Source organism: Orycteropus afer, unplaced genomic scaffold (assembly GCF_000298275.1).
Source record: "Orycteropus afer afer isolate SDZICR_OR568_19922 unplaced genomic scaffold, OryAfe1.0 scaffold00456, whole genome shotgun sequence".
NCBI classification, from domain to species: Eukaryota; Metazoa; Chordata; class Mammalia; order Tubulidentata; family Orycteropodidae; genus Orycteropus; species Orycteropus afer.
The window spans coordinates 1,640,035-1,659,168 of record NW_006922043.1 but is presented as its reverse complement, the minus strand read 5'-3'; the positions used below and the strand labels follow the sequence as shown (position 1 = coordinate 1,659,168).

The 19,134-nt window shown below is 53.1% G+C and overlaps 1 protein-coding gene across 1 annotated transcript in view; it reads right to left on the bottom strand.

Moving 5' to 3' along the window:
* The window catches only part of VAV2 (vav guanine nucleotide exchange factor 2), a 235,029-nt gene that overhangs the window by 11,343 nt on the left and 204,552 nt on the right, over positions 1 to 19,134 (bottom strand). The window contains exons 13-23 of the mRNA XM_007954298.2: positions 17,215 to 17,301; positions 14,189 to 14,274; positions 13,518 to 13,650; positions 12,111 to 12,125; positions 10,291 to 10,400; positions 9,249 to 9,350; positions 8,698 to 8,786; positions 3,780 to 3,796; positions 3,040 to 3,061; positions 2,373 to 2,500; positions 900 to 974 (exon numbers count right to left, since the gene is read on the bottom strand). Of these exons, the coding sequence (XP_007952489.1) occupies positions 900 to 974; positions 2,373 to 2,500; positions 3,040 to 3,061; positions 3,780 to 3,796; positions 8,698 to 8,786; positions 9,249 to 9,350; positions 10,291 to 10,400; positions 12,111 to 12,125; positions 13,518 to 13,650; positions 14,189 to 14,274; positions 17,215 to 17,301 (864 nt within the window). The remainder of the gene's footprint in view (positions 1 to 899; positions 975 to 2,372; positions 2,501 to 3,039; positions 3,062 to 3,779; positions 3,797 to 8,697; positions 8,787 to 9,248; positions 9,351 to 10,290; positions 10,401 to 12,110; positions 12,126 to 13,517; positions 13,651 to 14,188; positions 14,275 to 17,214; positions 17,302 to 19,134) is intronic.

The window sequence follows — 19,134 nt, the reverse complement described above, 5'->3', positions numbered from 1 at the left end:
ATTTCCTAGCAGGTAGATGTAAGCACCAAGCCGTCCCTGGCCATGAGGGTAGGTGCGTTTGTCTGTGACAGCTCCTGCCCTGGGGGCTGCACGCAGGCTGGCATGCTCCCTGGCCAAAGCCCTCCAGCCTCCTGTTCTCCGGCCTAGCTTGCCCCCACTTGCCATGCAGATGGGGAAACTGAGGCCTCGGTGGGGAAGGGACCTGCCCCAGGCCACCCTTGAGTTCCTGACCATTCTCCTCTGCTGTCTGGGTCCTCTTAATCTGTCACCAAAGCCTCTCTCCATCATCTGAGCAGAGCGGCCTCACAGAAGCAGCAGGTTGGTGGGGAGGAGGGGCCCCAAGCCAGCAGGCCTGGGGGATCCCTTGGTGTTGGGGACTACCTGCTCACCTGCACCAGGAGTCCCTCAGTGTCAGGGCCTGACCGCCCACCTGCCCACCAGCACCAGGAGTCTCTTGGGGCATTTCACATCTACTTGTCTTTTTCTTTTCTTTTTTGGGGGGGCAGCAGAGGAGGAGAGGTATTTAAGGCCAACTCCCTGATTCCTTTACAGATTTCACACTGCCTTTTTTTCTCAGTAGTGTGAAGTCTGGCTCTGGGCCCTTTAGCCTCGGCCCCATGGGGAAGCACTCCCCTTTCCCAGGGCTGTGGGATAGGCAGCGGTCGCCATCCCTCCCGAGACACTATTTTAGCTGTTGTAAACCCTAATGTAACCCACCTCCCTGACAGCTGAGCCTTCACAGAGCAGAAAGCACCACCCCAGCAACCACCCACTCTCAGGGGCACAGGATCTCCTATTCATGGTGCACAGAAGCCGCCAGGCAAGGATGTGGGCAGAGAGGCCGGCACCCTCATCACCTGGCTGCTCTGCTCCAGATGCCTCTGTGGACAAGCACTCACCCTTCCATCCACAGGGCAGGGCTTCACAGACGAACTTGGGAAATAACCTGACTTTCTGGTTTGCACCAGTCGGCCCTGGAAAGAAGAGGGAGATGACCAGGGCACGCTGGAGGCTCGGCTCAGCCGTGGGAGTGTGGGGCTGCTCTCGGATCCACTAAGCTCATCCTAGAAGCTCTGGTAGCATAGTGTCTAAGGCACTTGACTGCTAACCAGAAGGTTGGCGGTTCAAACCCACCAGCCACTCCTAGGAAGGAAGGTTGGGCAATCTACTCCTGTAGTGATAGTGCCTCAGAAACCCAAGGAGGGGTCGCTATGAGTCGGGGCCAACTTGACGGCACACAACAACAACAAGAAGCTCATCCTAGCCCCCTTCTCAGGAAGTACATGTTACACCGCGTCTCACTTCCCTGCTGTGACCTCGGCTGACCTTGTCATCATTTTGGGCAGAAGGTGACAGGCAGCCCCACTTTGCAGATGAGGACGCCTAGGTAAGTTCCACAGCTCACTCAGAGCTTGGACTGGAGCCTGTGTCCTGCCTTCTGTCCAGTTCTCTCTTAGCTGCACCAGCTAAGATTCTCAGGAATCTGACATATGGACAAAACAGGCTCCTCCCAGGGGTCTGAGGTGGTGGGGCTTGGCTTCTGATTCCCTACCCCTCTGCTGGGATGGCCCTCCCAGAATCCTCCCCAGCCAGCCTCCACTTCACTGCACTAAGTAATCTCTACAAGACCCCCAGGAAACGACCATCCTGGTGAGGCCTGGGGAGGGAAGGAGCACTGGGCAGTTGCGGGGCAGGGAGCAGACTGCACATGCCCTGCCTCAGCTTCCAATCCCTAAACACGCACTCTGAACAAGCACTCTGCTACAATAAGTACTTAGAGATGTGTATACCGACAATAAAGGTGCAACAATGCCAGCATGCTTGGTAATAACTGTCCAGCTGGGATGAGCTCCCGCAGTGCCTGAAGTCCCGACCCTAGGGCTCAGCAGAGGTGTGGGGGATGGGAGGGGGCAGGCCAGACACCCTCAGAGATGCCACTCTATGGCCACACAAAGGTACAGTTAGCTTCACAGCTCAAAAACTGGCATCTTCTGTGGCCATGGCCGAGTCCCCTCTAGATGGGGATTCCTGGGAAAGGTGGTGGTGGGTCAGTCAGTGTCTCCCAGTACTGATGGTGGCTGATGGGGAGACAGAGCCCTCAGGTAACCGAGGCAGGAAGCTGGCAGAGCCGAAAGGAGAAGTGCCTTGAGCGCCAGGAAGAAGGGTCTCTCCTGTGAAGGGATCATGCACCCCCAACCATGTCAAAACAAGTACCCAGAGGATGAGGGCTAGCTCCACCTGGACCCCCACAACAGCAGGGAGTGGAGACATGGGGCAGGAATGCCCTGCTTACTAGCCCCTTCTTATGCCAGGAGGCCTCTCCCCCCAGCCCGCTACTGCCTGGGGAGTGAAGATTCTACACTTCTGCCCACCTCCCACCACTGTGACTCCGGGTCCCCTCGCAGCAGCTCCATCACATCGCCTGTCTGGAAGGTGAGCACCGGCTTCCCAGGGGGTGCAGGATTGCCATGGTAATTCTGCACAGCCACCATCTTGGGCCCTGTGGAGACCAGGGAGTGGGGAGCAGCTCACTTGGTGACCATGCATGGCCAGCAACCCACTCCTTGCTGACCCTGCAGCACTCCCTGTAGGAGTCCACCCCTCAACACCCACCACAGACACACAGGCCTACACTGCCCTTCCCAGATTCTTCCCAGGGACCTCCTGTTGTTTGTGAAATATCCTAAGTAAAGCACTGATGTGGTGAACAGATCAGGTATCTTCATGGCCATAGTAACTTAAACAGAACTTTATATATTCTCCCAAACACATCTCTGGGATTCCAAGTCAGCCACATGGAGTTGGGGGTCACTAAGGGCCAGTGATCAGCTCTGGGTCCTGGCAGAGCCCCTGAAGCCCTGCTTTGTAGTTCTCCTCTCGGTCATGAATGTGCCCTGCACACTGGGCCTCCCCCGACCCGAATCTGTGTTGTCAGAAACAAAGGTGACTCCCAAGAGGATGGGGCGGGAGGGAGATGAGCCTCCCTGCCAGAGGGCACCACGCACCCTGGGGACCTGCACAGCAGAGTTCGAGACTCACCTGGTCCTGCTCCAGAGGCGTCCTGTGAGGAAGGACACAGAGCGGTGGTAAGGGGGCTGCTCATGGCTTAGGCCTGATTCCCCACACCCCCCACACTCCCCAGACTAGAGGATTGAGGTAGCAAGTAGGAAGGGGAGGAGGACACATCCTGGACCCCATAGGCATTTGATGACATTTTCCCTGTGTGACAATCCCCTCCACCTCTGTGTCCCCCCAAAATCCCTCCTCTTCCCTGTCCCACCTCCTCTAGGAAGCCTGCTCTGACCACTCAGCCTGAGCCTAGGCTCATCTGTCATCCAGGTACATCCTGTCACCTAAGATTCAGCACTCTGTGCCTCTCCCTCCTGCACAAGGGCATCTCTGTGACCCCCACAGGGCCTGGTGAGGGCCCCAGGTGCTGGTCAATGTGACTGGACCCCACAGCTCAGCAAGACAGGAAGCCCACACCCCATAAACAATTCAATTTACGGAGGTGGGATTCACCACAGAGCCAGGCACCCTGAGCCACTAGCTATTAGACAAGCCAAAGGGTGGGTGGGCTAGGTAGGGTGACTGAGGTCAGGGCCTAAGAGGCCGTACACAGATAGGGAGCCACTTCTACCACATGCATGAAGGGAACCAAAGGCACCCCAGCCAAGTGAGGACCACGGATGAGGAAAGCCGAAGCCACAGGGTGTTTGGCTCCAGGTCCAGAGCTGTTGAGGTATGGAGAGTGGGAGGGGATTGCTGGGCAGCCTTACCAAGTCTGCAGGAAAACCTGAAAAGAAGACACAGTGGGTGTTAAAGGGCTGTGGACACCCCCCAGGCCAGCCCATGCCCAAGCCAGGCACTGCTGGTGTAGTCTCTACTCATAAACGGATGCCAAGCTTTCCTGTGGGAGCTCAGACACACAATCCTGGGTCATGGCCATGACTACTGATGGCAAACACTGAGTATTTTATATTTGGAAAAAATAAGAAGATTATTTGAAAAAAATTTATACAGAAATATATCAAAATATTCCATTTGGTAATTTCTGGATAAATTCGTAGAAGACAATAACTTTCTTCTTTACTTCATTTCTTTCCTTTTCTCCACATTTTTTATAATTAAGCATACTACTTTTTCTCAACAGTTGAGAAAAGTTTTTAGTTTCCTGGAATCCAGGTTTCTGGGGTCCTTGGAGTTGAGGTGACCTACGCAGGCCATTTCCCTAGGGTAATCTTTGGAACCTTGAGCTTTGAGCAGTCTGTTCTCCTAGAAGTCATCTGTAAGCTTCTTTAAAGGAGAGGAGACCTTAAAGGCCCTCCTGCTCCCACAAAGGTCCCTGGGTGAGTAAAGCACTAGACTGCTAACCAAAAAGTTGGCAGTTCAAACCCACCCAGAGATGCCTCAGAAGAAAGACCTGGTGATCTGCTCCAGAAGATCACAGCCTTGAAAACCCTATGGAGTCTGTCTACTCTGCACACATGGGGTGGCCACAAGTCAGAATCAACTCATCAACAACGACAATGACGCTGAAGTCAAAGCACAGTCCAAGGCCAGCTGTGGACAGAGAGGCATGTGGCCACAAGAGGACAGTGTTGATAGAGGAAGGGGAACCGCCACTCCCACAACAGGCTCCTGGAGGAGATGTGCAGGGATACTGCCTGTGGAGGTGGGATTCATGGACCTCCCTGGATCCAGAGCACTGCGCCAGCCCTTATAACCACAATAAATTAAAACTACTGATCTACACTCATGGCTCTTCCATTCTGGAGTTAGATGCAGTGACAAGCAAGACTGCCTTGTTTTCTGTCTTAAGATGTGGACAGAGGCCCAACAGACAAAGCTCAGAGATGGAGACCTGCAGGACAGGCAGGCCTTTCTCTGTACGAGGCGCCATGAAATTTGCACTTAGGCAAATCACTGAAGCTGTGTAACTCTTAATGTTAGGGCATTGCTGGGGACTGAATTGGGTCACCCAAAAATATGTGTTAAAAACATTGTTTCACATCCTACTTTGGTGAGTAGGGACTAAGATCTTAAAAGCTTGCAAGTGGCCATATAGATGCAATGATGGGTCTCTCCTCATGCAGAGCAAAGAAGAATGAAGAAAACCAAAGACACATGGAAACAATCTAAGGAACTGGTAGACCATGTGATCCCTAATCTATATAACCATGAGACCAGAAGAACTAGATGGTGCCCAGCTGCCACTGTCAACCGTTCAGAGGGGGATCTATGTAGGACATCCTGGATAGAGTGGGAGAACAAAGTGGAACAACTCTCAAAATTTAAAAAAAAAAAAAGATCAGGTTTGATGGTCTGATAGAGCCTGGTGAGACCCCTGAGACTATCTATGGCCCCTAGCTGCCCCGAGCTGAACTCGCTCCTATGGCTTCCAGCCAAATAAAAGACAGGCACATGGGCTGAAAATTTAGATCAGGTAGATACACTCCTTGGAAATCATGGGAGAACAGAAGGGGAGTGTATGCACAGGGAGATAGCTCATGAGGCAGGAGTGCATGGGAGGGAAGGACACAGGGAAGAGGTAACTATGGGAAGGAAGTGGAAAGAGAGCTGTTATATTGTGGGAAACTGCAGTCAATGTCATGAGACAAAATGAGTATGAACTGCTGTCTGGAAAATGAATTTGCTCTGTAAACGTCCACCTAAACCACAATAAAAATTAAAAATCAATCAATAAAATAAAATCTGCATAACCTATTAAAAAAAAAAAAATTATAGCCTTGGAGACCCTATGGGGCAAAGAAAAGAACCTTGCCCCAAGGCCAACAGAGAGAGTGCCTTCACCCATGGGAAGGTGCCCTGAATTCAGACTTCTAGCCTTCTGAGAATGAACAAAGAAGACTGCAGAAAAATTGATGCATTTGAATTATGGTGTTGGCAAAGAATATTGAATATAGTACGGACTGCCAGAAGTATGAACAAATCTGTCTTAGAAGAAGTGTAGCTGGAATGCTGCTTAGAAGCAAGGATGGTGAGTATGGTAGTTCAGTTTGTGTATCAACTTGGCTGGGCAGCTGGATGTAGTATTCCCCGTGATGAGACTGGTAATCAACTCCACGGTGGAATCTACTGTGATCAGCTGAGTAGCTGCCTTTGGGTATGAGTAGCTGCTTCCCATATATAAGTAGCAGCTTTGGGAACGGTTTCTAGCTTATGATATGCTTGGACCCTGCATAAAGCTGTGTCGTTGTTCAGCAGCCTGCCATGCTCTACTGACCTTGGGACTTACAATGGACTTAAATTAATGGCCTGCTGTGTGGTTTGGTAACATCGGGACTGTGCCTTTTTTATTTGTCAACCTTGGGTTTGTCAGTTTCAGCAGCCAGCAGCTGTCCGAGTGAAGAAATGCCTCTAGCTCCAGTGGGCTGGGAGCAGGAGGTGGAGCTGGACCCCAAAGTTGAGGGGCTTTCACCCAGGCCCTAGAGCTGGCACTTTGAACTCAGACTTAAAGCCTCTGAACTGTAAGAGACTAAACTCCTGTTTGTTAAGGCCATCCCATCTATATGGCCACTTGCAAGCTTTTAAGATCTCATCCCTTGGCCATCCCAAGGTATTTCTTGTCAGACCAGAACTAGGTAACCAGAACAGTGAGACTTTGTCTTTTGTACTTTGGACATTTTATCAGGAGGATCAGTCCATGGAGAAGGACACCATACTTGGTAAAGTAGAGGGTCAGTGAAATGGACTGACACCATGGCTGCAGTAAGGGGCTCAAACAAAGCAACGACTGTGAGGAGGACTGGGCTGTGTTTCATTCTGCTGTATGTGGTGTTTCTGTTACAGTCTTCAGGATAGGGGTTGATGGCAGTGGAGGCAGGGACACTGCCTTAAGCCATCACAGAGGCTAAAGGATACCCCATGGCATCATGCCTGCAGTAGAGTGGGAGCCACCATTCACCATGTCCAAGCTGCACGTCCCTGGTCCCCTCAACGAAGAACATGGATGTCAAGCCAGCTGCCCTGGGTACAAACACTGCCTCCATTACAGCCATGGGACTTGGACCCTACCATTCGGTCTCTGTGGGCATAGTTCCCCATGAGTCACTAGGAAGGTGGCAGCACTATTGCACAGGGCATGCTAGAGGTTTAGGTCACCTATTTGAATCATGGGGAGCAAAGCCAGGCCCTCAGGGGTATCCCACCTGTGTTCTGTGGCTGCTCCCAGACTACACTCTCAGTGTCCCAGGGCTATGCCCTCAGAGCAAGCCTCTTGGTGGTGTTGCCACCCTAGGCCCGTTATTCTGTGAGCCCCTGCCCATACCTTCCTCTGCCCACTGTTGTCTGGACCCCAGCTGATCCAGCAAGTCCAACTGGTTCACTTCCCCTGCTCAGGGGGGATGTTTGGCACCCTCTGCAAAATCCCAAATGTACCCTCCCAAGCTAAAATGGCAGGGAGGAGCCCCAGGTGTCATCCAACCTTTGCTCATGACCTGCCAGGCTCAAGTCCCTCCCCCTCCCTGAGCCTCGGTCTTCCACATCTGACAAATGGGCATGTGACATGATAAAATGCTGCATGTGTTAACCCGCTATGTTTGAGCTGATTCTGACTCATGGCAACCCAGTATGTTGCAGAGTAGAACCAGGCCCTACAGGGCTTTCTTGACTGAAGTCTTTATGGAAGCTGATTACCAGGCATTTCTTTCGTGGCACTGCTGAATGGGTTAAAACTGTCAACTTCTAGGTTAGTAGATGAGTGCTAACTATTTGTGCCACCCAGGGACCTCAAGACGTTCCTAACATGGCTGTGCTAAAGCTGGTGTGGCAGCAGTGGCAGATTGACAGGAAGCATATGTGCACGGGCTTCACTGTGTTGACTTGCTAACTGGAGGTGAGCAATCTCACGTGGGTTTCACCAGGCTTCGTGGTGGCACAGGTGAAACTGTAAGGCCAGCTGGTGGGAACGCACACTTGGACAGCCCAGCCCTGTCTGCAAGAGCCCAGGAGCATCAAATATTATGACTGATGTCTCTATGGGATCAAAAGCCTCCAGGCAATTGCCAGAGGGTTCTGTGCCTGTTTTGAGGTGCAGTTTCTAGAAGCCTCTGCCTGGAATGGGAGGGGTACAGGAGAAGCAGAGAGAGAGTCCTGAGTGTCAGTTACCAGCCAGGCCCCCAGAGTGAGATAGAGGGTTCTCTGCTCCTTCCCAGCAGTGCTCTCAGCTGCTCCAGTACCCCCGAGCCTCAGTTTCCCCACCTGGAGCTAGGTACCGACAGTCCTTGGCCCGGGGGTCCTCAGAAGTATGGAAGGAGAATGTGTGGATGCAACACAGTTTAGCTGTGGGGTGGAATGTGGTGGGCATGACCATTGGCAACTGTGGCTTAGGGACAGCCACAGCACTCCCAGGACCAGCCCCCTAGTTCCATGAGTACCTGGCATGGCTCTGGGCCCAAGGGCAGTCTTGGTGCCCCAGGCCCAGCCCTAGGGTCCTGTGAGAATCTACCATGACTCTGAGTACCCCACATGCCTCTGAATGAGGGGAAGGGGTGTGGCACCCTCAGGCAAAGCTGTGGGGTCCTGTGACCACCCAGTGGGGGATGTGGTACCCTGAGCTCTAGCCCTAGGGTCCATGAGCACCCCCCATGACTCTGAGTGGGGAGGGGGCATGGCACCCTTAGTCCTGGGGGGTCCGTAAGCACCCCTCCAGGCCCTGAGCAGGGCGGTACTCACTGATCTTGCAGGGCGGCATCACCTCCAGACACTCCTTGTGCGCCCCGACACCACACTTGGTGCACAGGTAGCCCTGGTAGAAGGTACCCCTGCTCAGGCAAACAGGGGAAGGAAGGTGAGGGGTCAGGTTAGCCCCACACAGAGCCTTGCACCCTCAGCCCAGTGCTCAGGGCCCCAAGACCACCCGCAGGCCCCTGCATCCCTGCTGCTATGGACTGCAGCCTTCTCTCTGCCTCTGGGAGCTGGCCCAAAGCCTCCGGGCTCCCTTCACATCCTCCTTTCCGGCCTTTTCCAGTATCACTTCACTGCTGGGCACAAGGGCTCTGGGCCCAGGGACCCTGTGCTGCACGCAGAGTGCACACATAGAGATGAGATACCCCTCATGAGATCTGAAACACCTGAGGGCCCATAGTGGGTCTGACACTTGCTGGGTGTCCAACTGTCACTCAGCCGGGTCAAGGGGATGGTCAAGATGATGTGGACATAGGCAGATGCAGCAGCAGGCGCCCCCTGCCTGGGTTGGTGCGGCCAGGGCCGTGGAAAGTACTCACCTGAGGAACATCTTGCAGGCTTTGCAGTTGGTGGTCTTGTCAAACGTGTACATCTGGAAGCTGTGATGGTTGGCATTGGCTTTCTCTGGTTTGATGTTTGACCTGACCGGACAGAAGCAGAGCAGGAGCTGCATTAGCTGGGCACCCCTGGAATGGTTCCCTGAGCCTTCCTACAGCCAGGCTACCCAGAACCAGCCAGGCAAGGACTTGGGCCCAGGCAGGGGGCTGGGGGCCCAGGTAGGGGGTTGCGGGCCCGGGCTTATCTCTGTGCAGTAGAATGAGGATCTGAGCAGGTTTGTAGATTAAGCTACTCTGGCATGAGAGAACATTCTAGAGTGATAGCAGTGTTCTATATCTTGGGTGTGGGCAGGTGTAAGAAATTGTCAAAACTCAGCCCAAGCACATGTAAGATTTATACACTTCATTGTATGTGCCCTTGGCATTGAAAAATGTAAAGGAGTATTGCATCCTGAACTCCAAAGAGGTGTGAACTGATAAGTGTAGTCCATTGAAATAAATCTAACATAAGATCATCACATTGGGTGATGGGACAAAGCAAGGACAGTGAATGACTTGTTAATGGTGGAATCTGAGGGTGATATGGCTGTTTACCATACAGTTCTTTCAACTTTGTCCAATGCTTGCTGTTTTGCAGAACAAAACATTGGGGGAATTATCAGCCACAGAAGGCTAAAGCAGACATGGTGACCCTGCAGCTCCCATACCCAGCCTTGGCCCCATCCTTCTGAACATTCATGTGCCAGCCCTGATCTGCTGGTCTGGCACATGAGGCTCAGCCTCAGGGCAGAGTGCAACAACAGGACAGTTGGGCTCTGGAGCAGAATGCAGCAGTAGGGAAACCTCCTGTCGTAGGCAGACGGGTCAGTGGCCACGATGGCATCCAGAAGGGGCTGGCACCTGGGGTGACAGAGCCCCTCTGGAGAGCCCTCAGTCCTGGTATCTGGGCATTTGGAGCCTGGTCTGAGAGGCCTCCAGACAAGTCCAGCAGTGGGCACCAGGTTCATGGCATGTGTGTCCTCACATGGCCATCTCGAACTGCTCCATCCACTTCCTCTTCATGTCTTCCGTCTTGCAGAAAAACTGGAAGCCCTGCTTCCCTTGGAGGTGGATCAGGTAGAAGCCATAGGACCACTGCAGGAGGAGACAGGGGAAGCATTCAGTCCTATGTATGTGCTTGCGTGTGTGCGATCTCATGTGTGCATGAAGGTGTACAGAAGCATGCCCACACCTCCATGTGCATGTGTTCTTAAGTGTGCCTGTGTATACATAGCTGCATGTAGAAGTGTGCTCTCATATGTACACACTCATGTCTATGCCTGTATGCATGCATGTGTTCTCATGTGTGTGCATGTGTCTACAGATGCTTGTGCCCATGTTCACATATGCATTGTGTACATATACATGTATATGAAGGCACTCATGCCTGTATGAATGTGTTCTCAAGTGTGCACATGTGTGCCTGTGTGTACATGCCTGCATTACAAGTGCGCTCTCATGTATTCTGTGTATATATGTGTGCATATGTAAACAGACACTCATGCCTGCACTACATGTGTGCCTATACTATGTGTGTATGCATGTGTAGAAAGCACATGTGCCTGTATGCTCATGTGTTCTCAAGTGTACCTGTGTGCTCCCATGTGTGCATACTTGTGCCCAAACTTACCTACAGACACTGTGCCTACTGTGCACATATGCTCTCAGATGTGTGTGTATATGTGCATATACTGCATGTGTGCCTCTGTTGCACACATGCTATCACATGCATGCTTGTATATGGACATACACACATTCATGTTTGCACCTGTATGCACTACCATGTTCTCACATGTGGGCATGCATATATGTGCACACACATCTATACACATACACATGTGTATACATGTGTACACAAGGCACTTTTCTGTGCCTGCATGTGTATATGCATGTGTATATATGTGGGGTCTGACTCAATGGCACATAACAACAAACAACAATATATGCATCTGTGCCTGTTTGTGTGCATATATGTTCTCCCATGTGTGTATATATATACATGTGAAGTAGGTGCACATGTCTGGGGGACCCACCCCTCTAACAAGGTGTCCTGGGGCTTCTATTCTCCCTCTCCACGGTAAGCCCTCCACTCGAGTCTGCCAGCTCCACCTAAACCATCTCTCGTGATGGATCTAGGATGTGGGAGCTGCTGAGGAACTCGCCCAGGCTCCTCCCAAGAGGCCTGCATACCCACTTTCACTTCCTAAATCTCATGCTAGAAAACCCACTCCTCTGCAGTAAAAACAAGAGGGAAACCAAAGGGCAGGGGAAGGTCATGGGCCTGGGGAGACCCCATCTGCTCCCACCCTGAGCCACCCAGCAGAGCTTCCCAAGGGGTCCAGAAAGAAGAGGGTGGGAAGCAGGAGTCTGTCTGTGTTAGAAAAGGTGGAAGGAGAGAGGGAGGCAGGAGAGAGGAAGGACAAAACGAAGAAAGGAAAGAGGGGTGCGGCAAGACATGGGGAAGGCAGAAAGTGGGGACAGGGAGGAACACAGAAAGGAAAGAGATGACAGAAAGCAGAGACACTTCTAGAGACAGAAAACCTGTCATAATGTAAAATAACCCCAGAGCTTTCCCTCCAGGGTATGGGACAGCTGGGAACAGGAACAACCTCTCATCAGGAATACACATCATTTCAATCACTAAGAAACACATGTGACCCAGGGGAGGAAGAAAACTCTGGGCCTTGCCCATCTTAGCCCACCTGGGACTCTGGCCCCACACATTGGAACCCTGGCCCACACTGTAGCTTGGGTGGGAGCAAAGCCTCAGGCCCTGCACCAAGGAGGTAGGTGCCAGGTGCTTACCATTTTCCCGTGAGACTAGGAAGCGTGAGAAAGGAAAGGAAAGAGGGAGACAGTCATTAAGAGGGTTGGCCAAGCCCAGGGATGGGCGCCAGAGCTGGGAGCCCAGCAGCCCCAGCACGGGTGCAATAGTGCCTACCATAAAGCGCCTGAAGCTGGGGCAGCCGAGGAATGAGCTTTTCTCTGGGAGGGAGCAGGCACCAGAGGCTGGGACTCAGAGGCTGCAGTGCCCAGGGAGAGGCCTCAGGCCAGTCTCCTGTTTTGGACCATTAAATCGGGCTAGATCACCCCTGAGTATGCTGGGGCTGCACCCTACAATGTGAGCTGGAGACCAAGGACTGGGGTTTTAGCAAACTTGGCTTTGGCCCCAGCACCCAGCACACAGTAGGTACTCAAGCACTGTGTGTGGAAGCCTCTTCTGAAGTGAAACTGAACCAGAGCCTGAGAGCTCCACCCCCAGCAGCCAGCCCTACCCCCAGTAGTCAGCTAGCTATGGCCCCAATGTTGCAGCCATGGCTCCACCCCTACAGCATGGTCTACCTCCAGCAGTTACAGACCCACACCTGGTAACCATACCCCCTCTCCCAACAGTTGTGGACCCACCCCCTATAATTATGGCCCCACCCCTGCAGCCATAGCCCTGTCCCTACAGTATGACCCACACTCAGCAGTGATGTTCCTGCTCCTGCAGCTATGGCCTTGCTCCTATAGTCACAGCCCCACACCTACATCCATGACCCCTGCCCTACAATAATGGCCCTGTCTCAATAGCCCCATCCCTAGCAATCATAGCCCCACTCCCACATCCATGGCCCCATCCCCAGCAGGCATGGTCCCACCCCAGTAGTCATAGCCCTGACCCAGCAGCCATGGTCTTGTCCACTTCAGTTATGGCCCCAACCCCAGTAGCCATGGTACCACCCTCACAGCATGGCCCCAACCCAGATGGACATCAGAGCCTTTGACAGGCTATAGCCAGGCCCACCAGCTGCTCCTCTAAATCCCGGATCTGCTGAGTAGAAGGGCAGACAGGTCAGTCTATAGCTTGACTCTCACCAGCATCTCACACAGGCCCTCTCCTCTGCCCCCAGCTCCTTATCTGAGAACTAGAGTCCTGAGAGTGGAGGGGCCATGGCTGGTGAAACACTGCACCAGCACAGGGAGAGTGGCCTTCACAGGGGCCATGATGATGGGCTGAGGCCGGGCAGTGGAGAGTCCCCTCCCCAGTACAGAGCAGAGGCTAGGCTCAGGGCTCCCTAAAGAGCAGGTTGCCCCCTCACCCATCTCCAGGCATCAGCACTGACCACCACTGTGTCACCTGGGGCCTGGACCCAGTGGGGGAAGACGACTGCCCCTGCTGTGGGTAGTGGGCCTCAGAAGGCACGCTGTCACCAGAGAATGGCAGCTTACCTTCTTGATGTCCTTGTTGTTCATGGGGTCATCGGTCATCTTATGGAAGAGCAGCTCGATGATCTCCTTCAGCTCGTAGCTGTAGCCCTTCCTCTTGCAGACAATGACCACCTTGTCAAACAGGAACAAGTACCTGGCCCAGACAGTGTGGTCAGGGCCCGTCAGCCAGCTGAGCTACTGTGTGGAGGGCTGGCGCAGTGCTGGTAGGTGGCCCTGCTGGCACCCCATGAGCTGTGCTCAGCCACCAGAGAACCGCCACCTTCTGGGTCAGCAGCAGAGCGACTAAGCCTCTGAACTGAGCCTGTGAACCTCAGGCTCACCCCTTCCCTGATCACCAACAACAGACCCAGGCTCAACCCCTCCCTGCAGCCATCCACAGAAAGCCCCTGGGCCACCTCTGAATATGTCCAGGCTCTGGAGACTGAGAGGGTGGGGGCAGGGTGCTGGCCGCTGCCTTTGGCTGCCCCTGTCCAAACCCAGTGCCCGCATGGGCAGGGCTGCTGTCTGGGACAGCTCGCCACCGCTCTCCCGAAGAAGAAGGGAGCAATTAGACCTGAGCAAAACAGCCAGCTCCTGCCAGGAAGGCCCATCTCCAGGCATGCAGGGAGCAGGGTACCCTGGCCGCAGAGCCAGCTGACTGAGGGCCCCACCCACAGTGCAGCCTCGCTCACCTGTCCTGCTTGGTGTGGTTGACTATGGACCGGACTTTCAACTCGCCGTCTATCTTCGGCCTCCCAAACTCCTCCAGCTTCACTTGCTGGGAAACAGAGACAAGTTAGCCTGGTGCTGGCCCTCCCTGCTCTCCTGGTACCCATATCAGGAGGGAGGTGGGCAGCCTCCCAAAGGGGCAGCAAAGGGAAGTGAGCCCAGTAGTTTCCTGCTGGCTCTTTGGACAATGGGGTGCACAGCAAAGTGGGAATGGAACTGGGCCCGGCCTCCTGTCCCCAAGCCCTTGGGTACTGAGGACAAAGAGCGATTGATGGTGAGTGTCACGTTAACAGGCCTCTGTTGTGTGCGGCAAGCAGGCCTGTAGAAGCCAGATGAGAGAACAAACAGTGCTTATCTGATGGCGGGTCGCTCATGCTCACAGTCCACAGGAGGAGCTCCAGGTGGATCCCGCTCCAGCTTGCTGTGACTTTATTTTCTGTGGGGTCCGATCTGCTGCTATGCTGACTGGGTCCCCGGGTGGCTTTCACAGGGGCAGGCCGATGCAGAGGCAACATACAAGACATTCCCAAGGCACTGCCTGGAAGGTGCTGCAACAAACAGCTGGCAGCACATTCCTCCAAGTTTTCTGAACCTTCCAGAAACTTCCAAGTGCAACAGCCAAGAGCAGGCCTCCATTTCTCATCTCTGAAGTGCAGAAAGTAAAGACACCGGCTTCTTGTGGTCAGAGACAGAGCTGAGGAGAAAATGCCAGGGCTGACCCTAAGCCTGGCCCTCAGTTAACTCTCAGTCCCTGCTGACCATCACTGTAGTACTGTTATTTAATGAGCAAGTATTACTCGTACATTAAACCTGGGTAGACCTGTCAACCCTCAGGCCCATAACAGTACCTTGACCACAGTAACAGTTTGAGGCATGTCCTTCCTCTGTACTCAGGTGTTTTTTTTTGTTGTTGTTGTTGCTCACTGCCTCAAATTGACCCCTGACTCATGGCAACCCCATTCACAGTGGGATTGGACCCTTGTGCTCCACAGGGTTTTCAATGTCTGATATTTGGGAGGTGATTGCCAGGCCCTTCTTCTCGTTGTTGTTAGGTTCTGATGAGTCAGTTCCGACTCAGCAGCCCCATGTACAAGAGAACAAAACACTGTCCGGTCTTGTGCCATCCTCACTGTCTTTGGCATGCTTGACACCAACTCTATAGCCACTATCTAAATCCATCTCACTGAGGAGCTTCTTCTTTTTTGCTGACCCTGTATTTTACCAAGCATGAGATCCTTCTTCAGAGTCTGGTCCCTCCTGATAACACGTCCAAAGTACAGAGGTGAAGTTTGGCCATTCTTGCTTTTAAGGAGTGAAAGTCCTGTTGTACTTCCCCTAAGACAGATTAGTTCATTCTCCTAGCAGTCCATAAAACCAAACTCACTGCCGTTGAGTACATTCCGACTCATAGCGACCCCTCCTTGGGTTTCTGAGGTGGTATCTCTATGGAAGTAGATTGCCCAGTCTTCCACAGTGTATTCAATTATTCTTCACCAGCATCATAATTCAAATGCATCAGTTCTGCAGTCTTCCTTATTCACTGTCTGGCTTTCACACACATATGAGGCTACCAAAAATATGAGGCTTGGGTCAGGCACACCTTAGTCTTCAAAGTGGTATCTTTGCTCTTTAACACTTTGAAGAGGTCTTTTGTAGCAGATTTGCCTGATAAAATGCATCCTTTGATCTCTCGACTGTTGCTTCCATCTTGGTCTGGAAGCTCCACGGCAACCTGTTCAGTGTCACAGCAATATGCAAGCTTCCGCTGACAACAGACAGATGGTGGCTGGGCATGAAGTCCACTGGCTGGAAATTGAACCTGGGTCTCCCACACAGAAGGCAAGAATTCTACCACTGAGCCACCGGCGTCTCATAGATATTTTTCTTTCTTTCCATAAAATAAGCTGGGGTCGCATCATAATACTGTTTGGTCACTTATTTTTTCTTTAACTGACAATCTACTGTGAACATTTTCTGCATCACACGATGCTCACAGGGACTGTCCCTTCACCCTTTCTTGGTACCTGTGAACCTGGCTGGGTGAGGAGGGCAGCAGGTGCTGGCTGATCCCGGGGGCTTTCCTCCCCAAGGCTTTTGTGCTGTCCCTTGACAGAGATTCACCTGGACCTGCCAGGGGTCAGGGAGCACGAACGTTTGTGCTAAAGCCAACAGTTCTCCACAGAGGTGACATTAGTTCCTGGGGGACACCTGTCCTACCTGGAGACATTTTTTGTTGTCATTGCTGAGGGAGAGAAGTCCCACTGGCACCTCATGGCTGGGGGCCAGGCATGCTGCTCAACATCCCACAACGTACAGGGTGACCCCACAACAAAGGGACATCTGGCCCCAAATGTCAGTGGAGCTGAGGCCAAGCTATCTTGCCTCAAGCACATGGCCTGTCTGGTTGGAGCTGGTGCTGGTGGACAATCAGCCAAAGTGATTCCTGGGGCAACCAGCCTTTTCAGGCCAAGGAGGACACAGAGGCTGACCTGACACCAGCCATGAGGGTCTGTGATTTGCTGCCCTGCCTGATGGATGAGGGTGAGGAACCCAGAGGGGGACCTTCAGGCAGGAGAAGAGTGATTGCTGGGCCCCACCCACCTAGGACCACACCTTCTCAGGGACAGGGAGGATGAGGGTGGACCTGGGGGCCAGGAGGAGCCTGGTCCCTCCCCTTGGATCCAAGAGCCCACAGTCCTGGACCAGGGAGGGAAAACCAGGAAGCCGGGTGATCACTGACGCTCCCACCCTGTACTCTAGACACCCCATCCCAATCAGGTTGGGGCTAACCACCTGGGTTGAGTGAGAGGATGCTGATCTGGGTGGTCTGCAATGGGATCAGCCCCAGATGCTGCTGGGGAGTCCACTCCAAACTCAGGGACAGGGGACGCCCTGACCCCTCACTGATGTTGAGACTGTGACAGTAATACTTTTATAAAGAAACAGTCAAACTGTGTGCACACTCATCTGGAGAAGTCACCACACTCACCAAGTTTTCAATGGAGCTCTGGAACTCGCTGATTTTCTTCAAAGTCTCTTTGTCCCGCTTGACCTCATTGATGTACATGGCCAAGTCCTTAAAAACAATGCGGCAGGGTTAGCAGGTCCCCTGCTGGGTCCAGGGTGTGGGTGGTAACCCATCAGAGGTGTCTGACCCTCACTAGGAGGACAGGGGCAGTGAGAGGTGCACTCACTTACGTGGGAGAGAACCAGCCAGGAAGATGGAACAGTGAACTGGGGTTGTGCCCAGACCCTAGCCTGACCCCCTGCAGCCCCTTCCTGGCTCATCTCCACTTCACACCCACAGAAAGAGCCCTGCATGGCAGAGTAGTCACAGAGCGGATGATGAGAGTTGGGCAGCCTACTTTTCAGTTCTTGAGAAGTAGGGGTGTGGCATGTGGGTGCCTCCCTGGGAGCCTCTGCAGAACAAGGAGCCTCACTCAGTGGGTGAGTCCCTGCTACGTGGATCTGTTAGGTTCCACATCTGTGCGCCCCACCTTCCTGCATGGGGCCTAGGTCTGCATACCCCTACTCTTCATGCAGGGGTTGGGTTTGCTTGCCCCTCCCTTCTAGCCCAGGAGCTCTGGTAGCGTAGTGCCTAAGGCACTTGACTGCTAACCAGAAGGCTGGAGGTTCAAACCCACCAGCCACTCCTTGGAAGGAAGGTTGGGCAATCTACTTCCGTAGTGATATCCCCTCAGAAACCCAAGGAGGAGTCACTATGAGTTGGGTCGGACCCAACGGCATGTAACACCTTCTAGCCCAGCATACACCTATTGTGCTGTAATCCCCTGGTTGCCCACTAGGGGTCAGTGCCTACTTGCAATCCAGAGGGCACATTCTCCTGGAAAGATTGCAAGGCAGCTATACAGGGCACCCAGGGGCGAGTGAGCTGGGCAGGAAACCAGTTCCTCTTCAGGGGATCCAAGCAGGCCAGCTGTACCCTGCCCACCAGGAGGATCAGGCTGCCTCGCAGAGGACTTTCTGAGTGGAGTTCCCCGAAACACTAACAAGGGGCCAGAGCCAAGCTGACATCCTGCAGAAAGTTCCGGTCTCCTCTTTGGCACTCCCTTCTTGCCTGGTCCCCGGCCTCCCCTCTGATGCACACCCCCTTGCCTAATCCTCAGCCTGCCTTCCGGTGCCCCCAACACTCCCCCCCCACTTTCTACCCCTGGCAGGGCTGAAGCATTGCTATTCCTGAAGAAGTCTACAGTCCACTTTTTGTAGAGCGTATTTTGTTTTCTTAGTAAGTTGTCTTTAAAATGAGAACTAACTTCTCAGGGAGCAGGAACCCAATGGCAGAAACATTATAGGTCAGTGGGCCTTGGGTAAGCTCTCTACTCACTTGAGTACAGTGGTACAACTAGCCTGGGGTCTGAAGGTAATAGGACATCATGGGGGTTAGCCAGATGAGTTGGTAGAGGAATCTCTGAGCTCTGATACCAGGCAGGACAAGGTTTATGGGGCTCAAACTCATGTTACAATTCCCATACAACCTCAGGTCCACAGACACAGAGCAGCCAATGAATGGGAGGCCCCACTGTATAAGGAGTGAGCTCTTCATCCCTAGGGACAATCAAGCTGAAGTAGAATGACAATCCGCATCGGTGATTTCCTGCATTATAGTGGGAATGTATCAACAGACTTAAAATTCCCTGCCTCTAAAAGTCTTATGACGGTTCTCAGAGTTGTTAGAGGCATGCTGCAAGTCACAGAGTTCCATGTGGGCACCCACAGGCTGCACTCTGAGGACACTGCTCCATCGTAGGGGCCCAGAGCCACCTGGTCGGCCAAGGGCTGGGAGTGTGAAAGGCAAGGCCACGTGCATAGACTGGAGGTGCAGACCATGCTGGCTGGGCCCCGATAGTGGGTCCAGCCAGATGTGTACCTGCATACACTAGCAGACAGG